The sequence below is a fragment of the Eleutherodactylus coqui genome, chromosome 6, assembly GCF_035609145.1.
Source record: "Eleutherodactylus coqui strain aEleCoq1 chromosome 6, aEleCoq1.hap1, whole genome shotgun sequence".
NCBI classification, from domain to species: Eukaryota; Metazoa; Chordata; class Amphibia; order Anura; family Eleutherodactylidae; genus Eleutherodactylus; species Eleutherodactylus coqui.
Window position 1 is genome coordinate 202,560,585 of NC_089842.1, and position 16,585 is coordinate 202,577,169.

The 16,585-nt window shown below is 42.9% G+C and overlaps 1 protein-coding gene across 2 annotated transcripts in view; it reads left to right on the forward strand.

Moving 5' to 3' along the window:
- The window catches only part of TEDC1 (tubulin epsilon and delta complex 1), a 74,365-nt gene that overhangs the window by 24,099 nt on the left and 33,681 nt on the right, over nucleotides 1–16,585 (forward strand). For both annotated transcript variants that reach the window (XM_066608604.1, XM_066608605.1), the window contains exon 3: nucleotides 3,872–4,074. In XM_066608604.1, the coding sequence (XP_066464701.1) occupies nucleotides 3,872–4,074 (203 nt within the window). The remainder of the gene's footprint in view (nucleotides 1–3,871; nucleotides 4,075–16,585) is intronic.

The window sequence follows — 16,585 nt, forward strand, 5'->3', positions numbered from 1 at the left end:
CCTCTTGAGCTTATAATAAAGAAGAAATTTTTTTACTGCACATATCCTCAAGTTCCCATAATTTGGATTCTTTTCTGTATTGTGCACTTCACCTGTAGAAGGGAAAGCGCAGCGGAGAAGCTGGCCGCCAGGAAGAGCTTACCCTTGGTCCAGATGAGGTCTGGGGAGCCGCAGGGCAGAGAGGCCAGAGTGCTGTCCACCGCTGATAAGTTCCTGAGGACAGCTGCCAAGATGAGGCCGGAAGGAGAGAGGGCAGGGAGGCTGTGAAAGGGGCGTGATATCTCCTGATAGGCCCATGGAGCCACACCTCCTCTCTTCTTATCCCCTGAGGGTGTTCCACCCATTATCCCTCCTGTCAGCCCTGGCAGCATTATCGCTCCACTCCACTCTGTATATACTCCGGAGAGCGGGGCGGTGAATTAAAAAAAACAAAACAAAAAAAAAACGCCCCTTCTGCATCATGCAGGGGGGGCAACTCTCCCGCCTAGGCCACGCCACGCCTATTTGAGGACTGGGCGGCTGAAGCCTGCTGAGCCCTCTGCCGCTGAAGGCATGCCCCCTCCATGGCATGCCTGGGGTGTGATACTTTCGCCGAGGCCAAGCCCCCGTCGAGGAAGTCTGTGCCAGCAAGCACCGTTCTGATCCAGAGGCCCTCCTTTCCCCTGATCTCCGCAACTGCCCCCAGCAAGGACTCCCAGGAGACAACTACCACCCAGGTATTCCCGCTGGAGCCTGCTGCTGCCTCAGGACCAGGGGAGGGGGGGGAAAGTGTAGGGAGAAGGGAGTGCCCAGAACTCTGTGCATCTATTTCCCCAAATGTAAGCAGCCTGTAGCACAGCTACACCCGCACCCCAGCAGACTGGGGAAAGCCTGAGAGGGGAGAAGAATGGAGGGGGGGGGGGGAGACATACTCACCTCTGGCCTCAAATTCAGCTCCTTGAGGATGGCAGCTCCCCAGCTCCAGCAGAGCCCTCCCCCAACATTGACTACTCCATGAGGAGGAGATGTGGATCCTAGAAAATACAGGGGGCTCTAGCTGGCGGGCCACATGCAGGAACCCTGGATATGCCTCCTTTTCATCTGTGAGGAGGGGGGCGGGAAGACAATAGTCGGAACCACTCCTGAACTGTTTGCCCTCCTCGGTTTGGGTTAACTGTGAGAAACCTGCCTCCTACAATACTAAGCTAAAAACTGATTAGCCTGGTGTCAGCAGAAGGGAATATAGCCAGTGGGCGGAGCTAACACTTTTGTGCTTAGTGTCGCCTCCTAGTAGCAGTAGCTATACCCCATGGTCTTTGCTGTGTTCCCCAATGACACGAGTGAGAAATATATATATCTATCCATGCTCAGAAAAATATGTATTCAGTGGAATTAGAAATGATAGTGATAATGCAGAAGCATCAGCTATTTCAAATACACTACATATCCAGGGCAAACCAGCGTGAAGTTCCCTTCAATGTCTCTCTGCTTGCGCAGCTCGCCGTTCCCCTTTGCTATTATATATTCGAGGACGTACCGTGATTTCACAGAACTAAAGTTCGAAATTTGTTAAATCAGGATTTTGCCCCTTAATGAAACAGTTGTCATGGAACCTCAGCAAATTATTGATGAAAAGTGTACAGCTTGTGTGGATGTAGATGATGTGAGACATGAGGTTTGTTGTAGATGCTATTGTGATGATGAGTGAGTGTTAGACATAGTATGTAGTGCACCATATCAGGCTAAGATGTATATCTATATATATATAAAGATGAAAGCCCTCACTGACTCACTCACTGACTCACTCACTGACTGACTCACTCACTCACTCGCCAAAAGTTCTCCAACTTCCCGATATCGTAGAAACATGAATTTTGGCACGAGCATAGATTATCTCCAAAATAGGAAAAGAAATTGGGTCCCAACTCGATTATTCAATTCTAGCGCAAAAGAATTGGCGTCAAAATTTTACGTACATAATCTAAATCTCTCACTTCCCAATGTCATAGAAACGGGAAATTTGGCAGGAGCATAGATTATGTCATAAATAGGAAAAGTTAATAGGTCCCAACTTGATTATTCAATTCTATGCGCAAAAGAATTAGCGTCCAAATTTTACGTGCAGAATGTAATTTTCTCACTTCCCGATGTCGTAAAAACATGAAATTTGGCACGAGCATTGATTATATCCAAAATAGGAAAAATTAATGAGTCCCAACTCGATTATTCAATTCTAGCGCAAAAGAACTAGCGTCCAAATTTTACGTACGGAATCTAATTTTCTCACTTTCCAATGTCATAAAAACTTGAAATTTGGCACGAGCATTGATTTATGTCATAAATAGAAAAAGTTAATAGGTCCCAACACAATTATTTAATTCTAAGCGCCAAAGAATTAGCGTCCAAATTTTACGTACGGAATCTAATTCTCTCACTTTCCGATGTAATTTGGCACAAGCATTGATTATGTCATAAATAGGAAAAGGTAATGAGTCCCATCCGAATATTCAAGTCTAATCGCCAAAGAATTAGCGTCCAAATTTTACGTACGGAATGTATTTTTCTCACTTCCCAATGTCATAGAAACTTGAAATTTGGCACGAGCATTGATTATGTCATAAATAAGGAAAGCTAATGGGTTCCAACTCGATTATTCAATTCTAAGCGCAAAAGAATTAGCGTCCAAATTTTACGTGCGGAATCTAATTCTCTCACTTCCTGATGTCATCTATATATATAAAAATGAATGTGTCTGTCTGTCTGTCCTTTATGCATTACTACACCATTCATCCAATCGCCATGAAACTTTGGGAAGTTGTTGAGTACACTCCTGGGAAGATTACTGGCATAGTACATCTATCCTACGATAGGTGGCGCGCGTGCGAGCATCGTCGACAGTTATGCCCCCCAGGCAAAGATCGTTTGATTTCCATCTCAAGCACGAAAGCAAAAGGCATTACGAGCAAGCGTGTTCAACTACAAAATGATGCCACTGCTGAACGTTTCGCAAGACAATTACTGGATATTGAGAATGCTGAGGTAAAATGAAAGCTGTGCTGTGATTGTTTGCTATTTCTTATACTGCTGAGGTAACATGAAAGCTGTGCTGTGATTGGCAGCTATATATTATACTGCTGAGGCAACATGAAAGCTGTGCTGTGATTGGTTGATACTTATACTACTCAGGTTACATGAAAGCTGTGCTGTGATTGGTTGCTATACATTATACCACTGAGGTAAAATGAATGCTGCGCTGTGATTGGTTGTTATATATTATACCGCTGAGGCAGAATAAAAGTTGCGCTGTGATTGGTTATTTCTCTTTCTGCTGAGGTAACATGAAAGCTGCGCTGTGATTGGGTGTTACTGTATATACCGGCGTATAAGTCGACTTTTGAACCCCGAAAAATCTGCTCTGAAGTCGGGGGTCGTCTTATACGCCGGTAATACCAAAAAAAAAGTGTAAAAAAAAAAAATCATTACTCACCTCCCCCGGCGTTCTGTCGCGCTCCGGCAGGATGTCGCTCGCTCCTCGTCCCCGGCGCAGCATTGCTTTCTGAATGCGGGGCTTGGAATCCCCGCCTCCAGAAAGCTAATACACACGCCGTCAGCCAGTTACAGCCATTCAATGACAGCATTGAATGGCTGTAATTGGCTGAAGGCGCACGTGGCCTTGAGCGGTTGACCTCTGCCGATCAACTGTTGATGGTCCTGACGTTGTAAGGCTACTACATAGATTCAGAACCATATGCATGTTTCAATAGTCTCTAAAGTTTGTCAGTTAGCTCTGTTTTTTTTAGGTTCTTGTATTAATCCAAGTATCCTCTCTATATTCTGTTAAGATATATAACTCTGATAAGTGCTCACTGTAAAATTCTGTTTTATTTTACAGCTGATCGTGTGAGATATGTGAAAAGTTTACTTCTGTTTCAAGGATACGGAAGGCTGGAATTCCACAGGCTTCCAAATCACGGTGAAGAGGGCAGCCGGGAAATACTGTTGGCCTTTTCTTGGCTCTTGCACAAAATGAAGATACTTGAAATTCTTTTGGAAAAGAAAAGAGTTAAAGTGGGCGACCACATTACAATTTGCTTGGTATGTAGTTGATATCTCTACTGTGCACCAACTATTATATTAATTGGCTTGGGCTGAGTTGGATAATTTGGCCACCCCGTCAGTTACACGACCTGAGATCACTGAATTGTAACACAGAGTATATTACTTTTGGAAGTGTACAGAGTTGCTTTAAAGGGAATGTATCAGCAAGTTTATCTGAGTTCAGTATAAAGTCGTGGCAGACACCTTGATTATGCTGTAGTCACTTGTTTTTGTTTTTTTTTACAGAAGTTTTCACAAAAATTGTTAGTCATCAAGTGCAATGGGAGCAGAAAAGTGCAGCAGAATATTGTTCTATCCCCTGCTCCCTGTGCAAGCAACATGGAGGGAGCAGGAGATTAGACAAACCCACTGCTACAGCCGCACACATGGGGGAAGGGGGGAGTCAGTAGCCTCCCAACTCTTCCTGCCTTCTGTGTCTGGGAGAGAAAGGATGGGGTATGTTGAATTTTACATGCCCAAAATCTTTTTATAATCACAAGAGCTAAGGTGCCATGAGAGATGTCTGGCAGCGGATTAAGGACTTTAAGGTGCGTTTAGATGAATAATAATTGCGCAGTTTAATTGTGAGTGAACGACGAACGAGAGTGGTTTGCTTTTCGTTCATCAATGCAGGCAACATAAAAAAAAAATCAAAAGGGCTGCAACAGGAAGGGGTTAATGCCTTTATTCTCTCTTCGGATTTGGCATCAGATCAGACCTGCGGACTTTATGAATGTAGTAGAATGGGGTCCACATCGACATGGCAAAGATTAGCTCTCCCTCTTGAGGAGATGACTCATCTGTGAATAAGACTGGGGGGGGGAGGAAACTGTCTAAAAGAAAAACTATCTGTGTTGCCCATAGCAACCAATCACAGTGCAGCTTTCATTCCTCATAAGGCTGTACTATGTTTTTTTTCTTTTAGACCGTTTTCATACATCTTCCCCTGGATTTCTACATGCAGGTTTTGCTTTTTTTCAGAATTGGCGCTAAAGGAAAGAAACATACAAGCAATGGCCATACTTTCAAAATCTGCATGCGTAAATCCAACCAAACACAACGCCCATTCATTTCAATGGACATCATGTCATGGTTTACTGAAAGCAGCTTACCTCTTCCCTTGGAAAATGACAGCTGATAAATTACAGCTATAGTAAGCCTGGCACAAAAGTCAAGGTGCTTTTATACAGAACGATTATCATTCGGAGTAAAAGTATGCAGAAAACTAAACAATGTATCGTTCCGTGTAGACAGTCAGTCACTTATGTAAAAGCACAGGAACAATTATTGCTGGAATGACCTGTCGAGCATTTGTTGCCTAAGGCCTCATGTCCACTAGGAAATTCGGGCCTGTGTGAATTCTCCATGCAGAATCCCGCAGCGGGTCCCTCCTTTCCCGCAGACATGAGGCCTGAAAATAAGATTTACTTAGCTATCCGGACGCTGCGGACCTGCCCTCCGTCGCAGACGGATCTTCTTTCTTCGGCCCGGCGGGTGTGCTCGGCATGCCGGCAGCGTGCCTCGCGCATGCGCCGTGCACTCTCTCTCTCTTTTTTTTTTTTGAACTCCTACTCTCCCGCGGCAGAGCAGAAATTCAGCTGCGGGTGTGCTGCGGATACGGATGGCTTCCATAGGCTTCAATGGAAGCCTGCGGGAGCCGTCCGTGCAGGAAACCCGCAGAAAATGGAGCATGCTGCGGGTGATTTCCCGGACCTGCGATCCACAGGGCAGGGAAAAAGGACATCCGCAAGTATTTACTTACCTGTGGGTGTCCAATGCATCCCTATGGGCGCGGATCACGCGTGCGGGACATCCGCACGGATTTGCTAAATCCATTTACCTAGTGGACATGAGGCCTAACAGATCATCCTGTGTAAAAGCACCCAGGTTAGGTGGGTCTCGCACAACTGGATTTGGATTACGGAATCAGCGATCATCACCTGCGCGGACAATCCGCAGTATTCTGCATCCATTAACAAGAATAGAGCATGGGTTCACATTAGTAGACGGTGATTCTAGTTTCCGCTCGCAGAAATAAAATGCTCTATTTTTGGGCTGTAGGCTTCCATTGAAGGCAATGGAAGCTGTCTGACCAGCAGCCCTTCCGCGATGACGTCGGAAAAGCAGGAATTTGGGGGGGGGGAGGGGGGGGAATCTGTACTCCGTATCAGATGGCTTCTTGCTGCGATCATCTACAGTACAGATAAAGATAATAAATGATCTGTACATAAAATTTCCTATTGCCTGTGTTCCCCACCCCCTGCACCTCCTGTACCACCTTCAACCCATTTGTGTCCAACCCAATGTATCTCACATTGTAATTGTTGTATTGTTTTGCATTTATCCATGCCTGAAAGCGCTGCGGAATAAGTTGGCGCTATACAAATAAAGATTATTATTATATATTATTATTAAAGATGCTAAAGGACAGGTATGCCACAGATGCTGGCCGGGCACACGGCTGCTTTTTGCTTCCGCCCCCCACATGTGGAATCGACCCATTTATGTGAGGCCGGCTTTATGGTCCTTTCATACGGGACAAACTGTGGGGCAAACGATGCTGACACTTGTCCTAGTGATTCTTGCTCTGGTGCCGTTACACAGAAGTGTGTATCATTGGCATTGCTCACAGCGCTGCCGAAATGGAAGCGCAGCAGACAGATAGTGTTCCTCCCCGCCCATCCACAGTAAGCAGACAGTCGTTCCAAAGTGAACAACTGCAGTTTACATGCAACGACGCATTGTTGGATTTTCCGCATACAGAAACTGAATGACTGATCAACTCTCATTCAGTTGCTGCATGCATTTTCACAGAACGATTAGCGATCAAATTACAGGAGCACATGTAAAAAGGCCTTTAGGGTGCATTCCCACCAACGTGGGAAAATGAGACCTGCAAATCTTACAGGGGTGATAAGTTCTTGAGAGTAATTAAAGATAATTATCTGAAACAACTTGTGCAGGAACCAACAAGAGGGAGAGCCATTCTGGACCTAGTACTAACTAACAAACCGGACCGAATAAAGGGGGTACAGGTTGAGGGGCACTTGGGGACAGTGACCACAATATAATCAACTTCCAGCTGTCATTCAACAAGAAGCCTTATCAGGGAGTGACAAACTAAACTTTGGTAAAGCAAAATTTGATGAGCTTAGAACTACTATCGGTAACATTAATTGGGACACCATCCTCAAAAATGCCAGTACGGAGGGCAAATGGAAAAAGTTTAAAAGGATCCTAATCACGTCATGTGAACAGTTCATTCCCTTTAAAAATAAAAGAATCTCAACTAAAAGGAAACCAATGTGGCTCTACAAGACGGTAAGAGGGGCAATAAACGAAAAAAAGAAAGCGTTCAAACTACTAAAGCAAGAAGCCGTCACAGATATAGAATTAAAATTTACCTTTTATTACAGATTTACTTAAAAAACGAGGTCAAGGCCTACTAACAAAAACCAAACATAAAACAATTAGTAACAGGACAGACAAATCCACAACAGTGGGGTACTGGGAGGGATATGGGAGGGAGAATTATATAAATGACTCCCAAACGGATCCCGTTTAGTCTTTCCCAGAAAAAAACCAAGAGTCGCTTATATCAAATGAATGGAACCATAGCCTCTAACCACATAAATATATGTCGTTTAGGGCTGTGGTATAGTTCGTATATGCTCCAGACGGAGACTGACAAATGTCATATGAATCAAAAGCAGCCTGCTTATTTCCTTGGGACTCTTAGATGTTTTGCGATCAGTGTCCCTTGGTGTATTATTTACACTTTATTGTACGGTACGTTATTAGTACTCTTTATACAACGAATAGAACCGTGGCCTCTAACCATATAGATATGTCGTTTTAAGGCTGTGATATGGTTCGTATGCACTCCAGAAGGAGAATATCATATGTCATATGTAGACGCAGCCTCTTTCAATTCTTCGGACTCTTAGGTGTTTATTAGATCGGTGTGTTTGGTGTAGTATTTACACTTTATTGTACGGTGCGTTCTTGGCACTCTTTTCACCGTTCTTGTTCTAATGACTCTTCAGAACCATGTACTGGGAGCTTTAAAGTTCATATAGCTCATACTTAGTACTTCTAATATTCATCACACTTCTGCTCTTAGTAAGATTTTTTGCTCACTTCTGCTCTTAGTAAGATTTTTTGCTCGACGCGTTTCTGTATCGGAATGACCAACAGTTCATCAGGAGCTGGGCAAGAATAAGCCCTTAGATAAGCAAAGAAGAGTTTTATCTGAATTGATACACCAGATCGATGGCTGGAATGTGTCTGTCACTATAGTCAAAGGAATACTCCCAGTTGCCTCATTAGGATATCAGCCTGAAACCCCACAATGGTTTAGGTCCCAGGAATGCTCTAATCATTCAAGATCCAAAGATCAATATAACTGGATCTTAATTAACTCGCAGTTGGATGCTGAGAAAAGCCTAGAGAGCATAACTCTGGAATGGAGTGTAAAGACAGTGCATCGTGTGCGTCATGTGAAAATACTATACACGATGCACACAGATGCTGTCAGATTTATGCCACTCTAAAGTAGTACCCAGATTTTTGAGTAGTTAGCTATGAACAGTTAACTGTCCGCCACGGACTAGTAGCTTCAAAATAGACGGCTGTCAGGTTAAATACCTGTTAGCCCCATGCAAGTGTAGTATGGGGGACAATACCCCACTTCAGCCTATATGCTACCAGTAACTGCCACAATGGCAAAAACCAATTTTAAGCTAACTGAATGGCTTGTATTAGTAAAACAGAGTCAGCTGTAATAGTCTCCAGGACGAGAGAGAGAGATAGAGCAAGGCAAAAAGGGATAAGGAGTAAACTCCAGCAGCGCCTGCGGCTCTGGTGGTGAGCTGCAGGTATCTCTGAGATACCTGCAGCTCACCACCAGAGCCGCAGGCGCTGCTGGAGTTTACTCCTTATCCCTTTTTGCCTTGCTCTATCTCTCTCTCTCGTCCTGGAGACTATTACAGCTGACTCTGTTTTACTAATACAAGCCATTCAGTTAGCTTAAAATTGGTTTTTGCCATTGTGGCAGTTACTGGTAGCATATAGGCTGAAGTGGGGTATTGTCCCCCATACTACACTTGCATGGGGCTAACAGGTATTTAACCTGACAGCCGTCTATTTTGAAGCTACTAGTCCGTGGCGGACAGTTAACTGTTCATAGCTAACTACTCAAAAATCTGGGTACTACTTTAGAGTGGCATAAATCTGACAGCATCTGTGTGCATCGTGTATAGTATTTTCACATGACGCACACGATGCACTGTCTTTACACTCCATTCCAGAGTTATGCTCTCTAGGCTTTTCTCAGCATCCAACTGCGAGTTAATTAAGATCCAGTTATATTGATCTTTGGATCTTGAATGATTAGAGCATTCCTGGGACCTAAACCATTGTGGGGTTTCAGGCTGATATCCTAATGAGGCAACTGGGAGTATTCCTTTGACTATAGTGACAGACACATTCCAGCCATCGATCTGGTGTATCAATTCAGATAAAACTCTTCTTTGCTTATCTAAGGGCTTATTCTTGCCCAGCTCCTGATGAACTGTTGGTCATTCCGATACAGAAACGCGTCGAGCAAAAAATCTTACTAAGAGCAGAAGTGAGCAAAAAATCTTACTAAGAGCAGAAGTGTGATGAATATTAGAAGTACTAAGTATGAGCTATATGAACTTTAAAGCTCCCAGTACATGGTTCTGAAGAGTCATTAGAACAAGAACGGTGAAAAGAGTGCCAAGAACGCACCGTACAATAAAGTGTAAATACTACACCAAACACACCGATCTAATAAACACCTAAGAGTCCGAAGAATTGAAAGAGGCTGCGTCTACATATGACATATGATATTCTCCTTCTGGAGTGCATACGAACCATATCACAGCCTTAAAACGACATATCTATATGGTTAGAGGCCACGGTTCTATTCGTTGTATAAAGAGTACTAATAACGTACCGTACAATAAAGTGTAAATAATACACCAAGGGACACTGATCGCAAAACATCTAAGAGTCCCAAGGAAATAAGCAGGCTGCTTTTGATTCATATGACATTTGTCAGTCTCCGTCTGGAGCATATACGAACTATACCACAGCCCTAAACGACATATATTTATGTGGTTAGAGGCTATGGTTCCATTCATTTGATATAAGCGACTCTTGGTTTTTTTCTGGGAAAGACTAAACGGGATCCGTTTGGGAGTCATTTATATAATTCTCCCTCCCATATCCCTCCCAGTACCCCACTGTTGTGGATTTGTCTGTCCTGTTACTAATTGTTTTATGTTTGGTTTTTGTTAGTAGGCCTTGACCTCGTTTTTTAAGTAAATCTGTAATAAAAGGTAAATTTTAATTCTATATCTGTGACGGCCTTAGTTTTGGATTTATATAGATAATTCATACCACTGTGACTTACTAAAGCAAGAAGGCAGCGAAGAAGCGCTAAAATCGTACAGGAAAAAAAACAAAATATGCAAAGATACGATCAAAATTGCTAAGGAGGAGGCGGAAAGAGTGATCGCCAAAGAGAGCAAAAACAACCCAAAACTATTTTTCAACTATATTAACAGCAAAAGGATTTGCAGGGAGAGCACGGGCCCTTTAACAAATAATGCAGGAGGAATCATTGAAGATGATGGAGGGAAGGCAAATCTATTAAATAGTTTCTTTTCAAGCGTATTCACAAACGAAAAGGAAATGCCACATGAGATACAGGGGAATAAAATAAACCCCTCGCAAAATATATCATACCTAACGCAGGAGGAAGTGCGGAACAGGTTAAAGAAGATTAAAATCAATAAATCGCCAGGCCCAGATGGAATACACCCAAGGATACTAAGGGAACTAAGTGAAGAGATAGCTAGGCCGCTATACCTAATATTTCTAGACACTATCAAGGCCGGTGTTGTCCATTGGATTGGCGCATTGCCAACGTGGTTCCAATTTATAAAAAGGGGACCAAAAGTGAGCCTGGTAATTACAGGCCGGTAAGTCTCACCTCAGTAACGGGAAAAATTTACGAGGGGATTCTGAGAGACGCCATCGATGAGCACCTCAAGGAGAACAAGGGAATAACTCCTCACCAGCATGGATTCATGAAGGGTCGCTCATGTCAGACAAAATTGATCTCGTATATCTGGACTTCTCTAAAGCGTTTGACACCGTGCCACATAATAGGCTAATATAGAAAATGAGACAGCTCGGATTGAGTGAAAACGTGTGTAATCGGGTTAAAAATTGGCTCAATGATAGAAAGCAGAGGGTGGTAATAAATGGTTCATACTCTGATTGGGCCACAGTCACTAGTGGGGTGCCACAGGGTTCAGTATTGGACCCCATTCTGTTCAATATATTTATCAACGACCTGATAGAGGGACTGCATAGTAAAATATCAATATTTGCAGATGACACAAAATTATACAATATAATTAATGCAACGGAGGACTATGTGCAGCTACAAACTGACCTAGATAAGCTGGGGGCTTGGGCAGAAAAATGGCAAATGAAGTTCAATGTTGATAAATGTAAGGTTATGCACATGGGCAGCAAGAATGGATGTTACCAATATTCACTTAATGGGGTACCGCTAGGGAAAAGTGAAATGGAAAAAGACCTGGGGGTACTAGTGGATTGTAGACTGAACTGGAGTAACCAATGCCAGTCAGCTGCTGCAAAGGCAAATAAAGTTTTGGGATGCATTAAAAGAGGTATAGGGATGAAGGACGAGAACATTATCTTTCCATTATATAAGGCACTTGTCAGGCCTCACATGGAATACTGCGCTCAGTTCTGGTCACCGGTGCTCAGGAAAGATGTTACGGTATTGGAGGGGATTCAAAGAAGGGCAACTAAACTAATACATGGAATGACGGGACTGGCATACCCAGAGAGGCTATCCAAATTGGGACTATTTACTCTAGAAAAAAGAAGGTTAAGAGGCGATCAAATAACTATGTATAAGTACATGAGGGGACAATACAAGAATCTCTCCCAGGAACTGTTTATACCCAGGACTGCGACGGTAACAAGAGGACATCCGCTACGTTTAGAGGAAAGCAGGTTTCATCACCAACATAGAAAGGGGTTCTTTACTGTTAGAGCAGTTAGACTGTGGAACTCTCTGCCTGAGGACGTAGTGATGGCAAAATCCTTAGAGGAGTTTAAAAGGGGACTTGATGTCTTTCTGGAGAGGGGAAGGATATTATAGGCTATAAATCTAATGTTATTTGTTAATCCGGGTATACAGGCAGGTAGGAACTATTAGGGGTTGATCCAGGGAACAGTCTGACTGCCATTAGGGAGTCGGGAAGGAATTTTTTCCCAAAAGGGCTAATTGGCTTCTGCTCTTGGGGTTTTTTGCCTTCCTCTGGATCAACAAAACAGGAGGCTAGACAGGCTGGACTAGATGGACATTGTCTTCATTCAGCCTTACGAGCTATGTTACTATGTATATCGGCTCGGTTTTCACGCCGAGCCGATATACGTCGTCCTCATCTGCAGGGGGGGGGGGGAAGGATGGAAGAGCCAGGAGCAGGAACTGAGCTCCCGCCCCCTCTCTGCCTCCTCTCCACCCCTCTGCACTATTTGCAATGGGGAGAGGCGGAACTGGGGCGGGGCTAAGTTCAGAGGATTGTGCAGAGGGGTGGAGAGGAGGCAGAGAGGGGGCTGGAGCTCAGCTCCTGCCTCTTCCATCCCCCCACCCCTTCCTGCAGATGAGGATGACGTATATCGGCTCGGTGTGAAAACCGAGCCGATATACGTTCATGTGAATGCAGCCTTAGTTATAGGGAAATTAGTAAGAGATTAACGAGAATAATTAGGTATTTAATGGTATTAAGAGCCATAACACATGAGAGATTAGTAAGTATGGAGTTAAATTTTATCATGCAGTCTTTTGGGGGGAGAAAGATAGTTTTTGCCAGTGATCAAGGTTTTTTTTCCCCCTTTGTCTGGACCTTAAGAGAACTGTCACTTTGGGCAGCTATATAAAGTGGCTGGAATAAAAAAAGAATTAAAGTAAATGAAAGGAGTTTTAATAATGACTGTGTTGAATATTAGTCTGTAATACAGATAATTGGTCTGTGGGTTTATTAGCAAGAATTTGGTTTGTCAGATGTCGTTGCCGCAGCATTTAAGAAAGGAAAAATCCTTTCTTTTTGTGACAGAGCTGACTCCCTATTGATCTTCATTATGAAGCATTTCTATAGAAACCACTAAAGGTTCATGCTTGTTCACGCTGTGCAGGGAGAGTGGGTACATGAAAGGTTGTTTTCTCCAGATTTCCCCGGTACAGGGGCAGTAATACAAGATGTACATGCTGTACATAAATGATCTGACATAATTATACTGCTGAAATTCTATTTTTACAACTCGCAGCTTTTCACCACTGGTTCACATTATTCATGTATAAAGTCCTGCTTTTATAGAAATGACTCCATGCCGCTTTAAGTGCATACGTGTGCCAGTGAGTAGAGCTGGAAAATGTTAATCACACAGAAGCTTTCAGACCGGAATAAAAAGTAATCTGTGCGGCTTTTTAAAAGGTATTGATACACCTCCAAGAATTTAGCGGTTTTGTTTTAGCCATCCATCTTGGCACTTGCATGCACCTTGCACATATTGGTATGCTAAACATGAAAGTAACTGTAAGAACTGATTTAGGGAACCTGAGCTGTATTCTTCTGACTATTTCAACCCCTTAAGAACGAAGCACGGTAAATATACGGCGCCTGGTCCTGGGGTTAATCTCAGCCGATAGCAGAAGTACGGCGCGGAATTAAAGACTCTGCTCCTGCAATTAATCAGCTGGCAGACATAGCCTGAGGACAAGGGGTTAAAAAACTACTTATGCCTTCTCCTTTCCAAGCTACATAGCAGTCAATGCGCACTATGTACTAAAGAGTGAACATATTATTTCCACTATGCCATCCAGCGGTTATGTGATTGCTGGGTGTCCCCTGCCACAGAAGAGCTGCAGGGTCCTTTCAGAACTTGTTCAGCTCTTTTAGTGACTGATGTCACTACAGGGGAATGTTTTCCCATGTAAATGCGGGTCCTAAGGATGACCCACATCTACAGTGGAAAAGTATGAAATTAAAAGAAGAAAAAAAGACCATGTGAATGACTTCAAGAGGTCTTATATCACATCATGGGGGACATAGGTGGTAAAAAAAAATTACAGAATATAGTATGCCATATGCGTCCTGTAATCCAAAACGATACAAATTATATATCAAAATGTCCAAAAGAAAACGAGGAACCTGTTCCCCTATTTTAGCCTAAATGTACCCATTTTAAAAATAAAAAAAACAAACATTACAAACCTTTTTTTTAGATTCTTACTCTCAATAAAACCAAAAAATGGAAAAAAAAGTCAATGAAAAAAAAATATTAACCCTTTAAGGACATGGCCCTTCTTTTTTTCCATTTTTAGTTTTTCCATTTCCATTTTTTTTTTTCAAATCATAACCGTTTTATTTATCCATCGCCACCTTGTCTGAGGGCTTGTTTTTTGCGGGATCAATTGTATTTTTTAATGGTACTATTTAATGTGCCATATAATGTACTAAATAAACTTTTGTTAAAAATTCTAAATGGAGTGAAATGGAAAAAAAAACGATATTCCGCCATCTTTTAGTGCATCTTGTTTCTAAGGTGCACAAACTGTAACAAAGATATTTAAATTATTTTCTGTCACCCATCTTTTGACCGCAATAACTTTTTTATTTTTCGGTCGACATAGTTGTGTGAGGACTCATTTTGTGCAGGACATCCTGAAGTTTCCGTTGGTAGGAATTGAATACATATGACTTTTTGATCCCTTTTTGTTACATTTTTTTCTAGGAGACAGGGTGACCAAAAAAAAAAAAAAAGCACAATTCTGACATTATTTTTTTTCTGACGACGTTCACCGAATGGCGTAAATAATGTGTTGCCTTGAAAGATCCGACTTTTACGGACAAACTAATACCAAATATGATTTTTTTTTTATTATTCAGATATAAATATTATTTTATTTGAAATATGGCAAAAGGTTTTTTTTTTTTTTACTTATTACAGTATGACAGTAAAACTTTTTAAAACTTACTTTTACTTTTGTTTTTTAGTCCCTAGAGGGAACATAAACTTGCGATGTTTTGATTGCCCCTGCAGTATGATGTAATGCCATAGCATTACATCTTACTGTGATCTGACAGGTAGATTATCAAGCCGTGCCTATGACAGCCCTGGGGCCTTTCAGAAGACCCCTGGCTGCCATGACACTCTCATTTCTCCCTGCGATCTCATCGCAGAAGGCCTAAGAGACCCCCAAACATAGGTCTGGGGATTTAAATGGCTCTGTTAGAATTGACAGCGGCATTTAAAGGGTTAACAGCTCCAATTTGCTGCGCTGCTTATTGGAGCTGTTGCAGGTGAGTGCCGGCTGTAAGAAACATACATACCCCGATGCTACAGGATGTAACTGTACATCCTAAAGCGTTAAGAGGTTAAAAAATAGCCTTATAGGTTACGAGAGAAAAAAAAAGCTGCAAAAGTAATTTTTGTAGCTGAAGTAAAAAAAATAGGGCAGTAAAACCACCACATGGGTACAATCCCTAAAAAGTGTCTGGTCCTCTTGGGGCTAAATAGAAGCTGTCAGGTCCCATGAGCATCATAAACCTCTGAATCCATGGATGTGCTTTTTAAATCGGCGTTTCTCCTCATTCCTTCACTGGCCACCCAGGAAGCTGCCGCTCTGAATCATCTTTGCATTCAATGTGCATACACACGGAGCAGTGTGTGCGTGTATACTGAACTCAGAGATAAGTCCGATGCACGGACCAACCGGCGGCTTCCCAGGGAGGAGGCGGGCAAGTATATAAATCACACCCACCATTCGGAAAGACTGAGGGAGTCACAACAGGAGTGAGGAGGGAGCAGTTAGGTCAGATATGACTAGTTTATCAATAAATGCACATGACATGCAATGCTATGTAATTGTCAATTGGCTACTTATAAGCCATCTGGGATGTTTTTTTCTAAGCTACCTATACAGAATCCGTACATAGAAAGTATGTGCAAAAAATACAGTATTGCTATTGGGCACATCCCCTTAAAGGGGTTGTCCCGCGAAAGCAAATGGGTCTATACACTTCTGTATGGCCATATTAATGCACTTTGTAATGTACATTGTGCATTAATTATGAGCCATACAGAAGTTATTCACTTCCCTGTTCCGTTGCTGGCGTCCTCGTCTCCATGGTGCCGTCTAATTTTCAGCGTCTAATCGCCGGATTAGACGCGCTTGCGCAGTCCGGTCTTCTTCTTTTCTGAATGGGGCCGCTCGTGCCGGAGAGCGGCTCCTTGTAGCTCCGCCCCGTCACGTGCCGATTCCAGCCAATCAGGAGGCTGGAATCGGCAATGGACCGCACAGAAGCCCTGCGGTCCACCGAGGGAGAAGATCCCGGCGGCCATCTTCACCGGGTAAGTAAGAAGTCACCGGAGC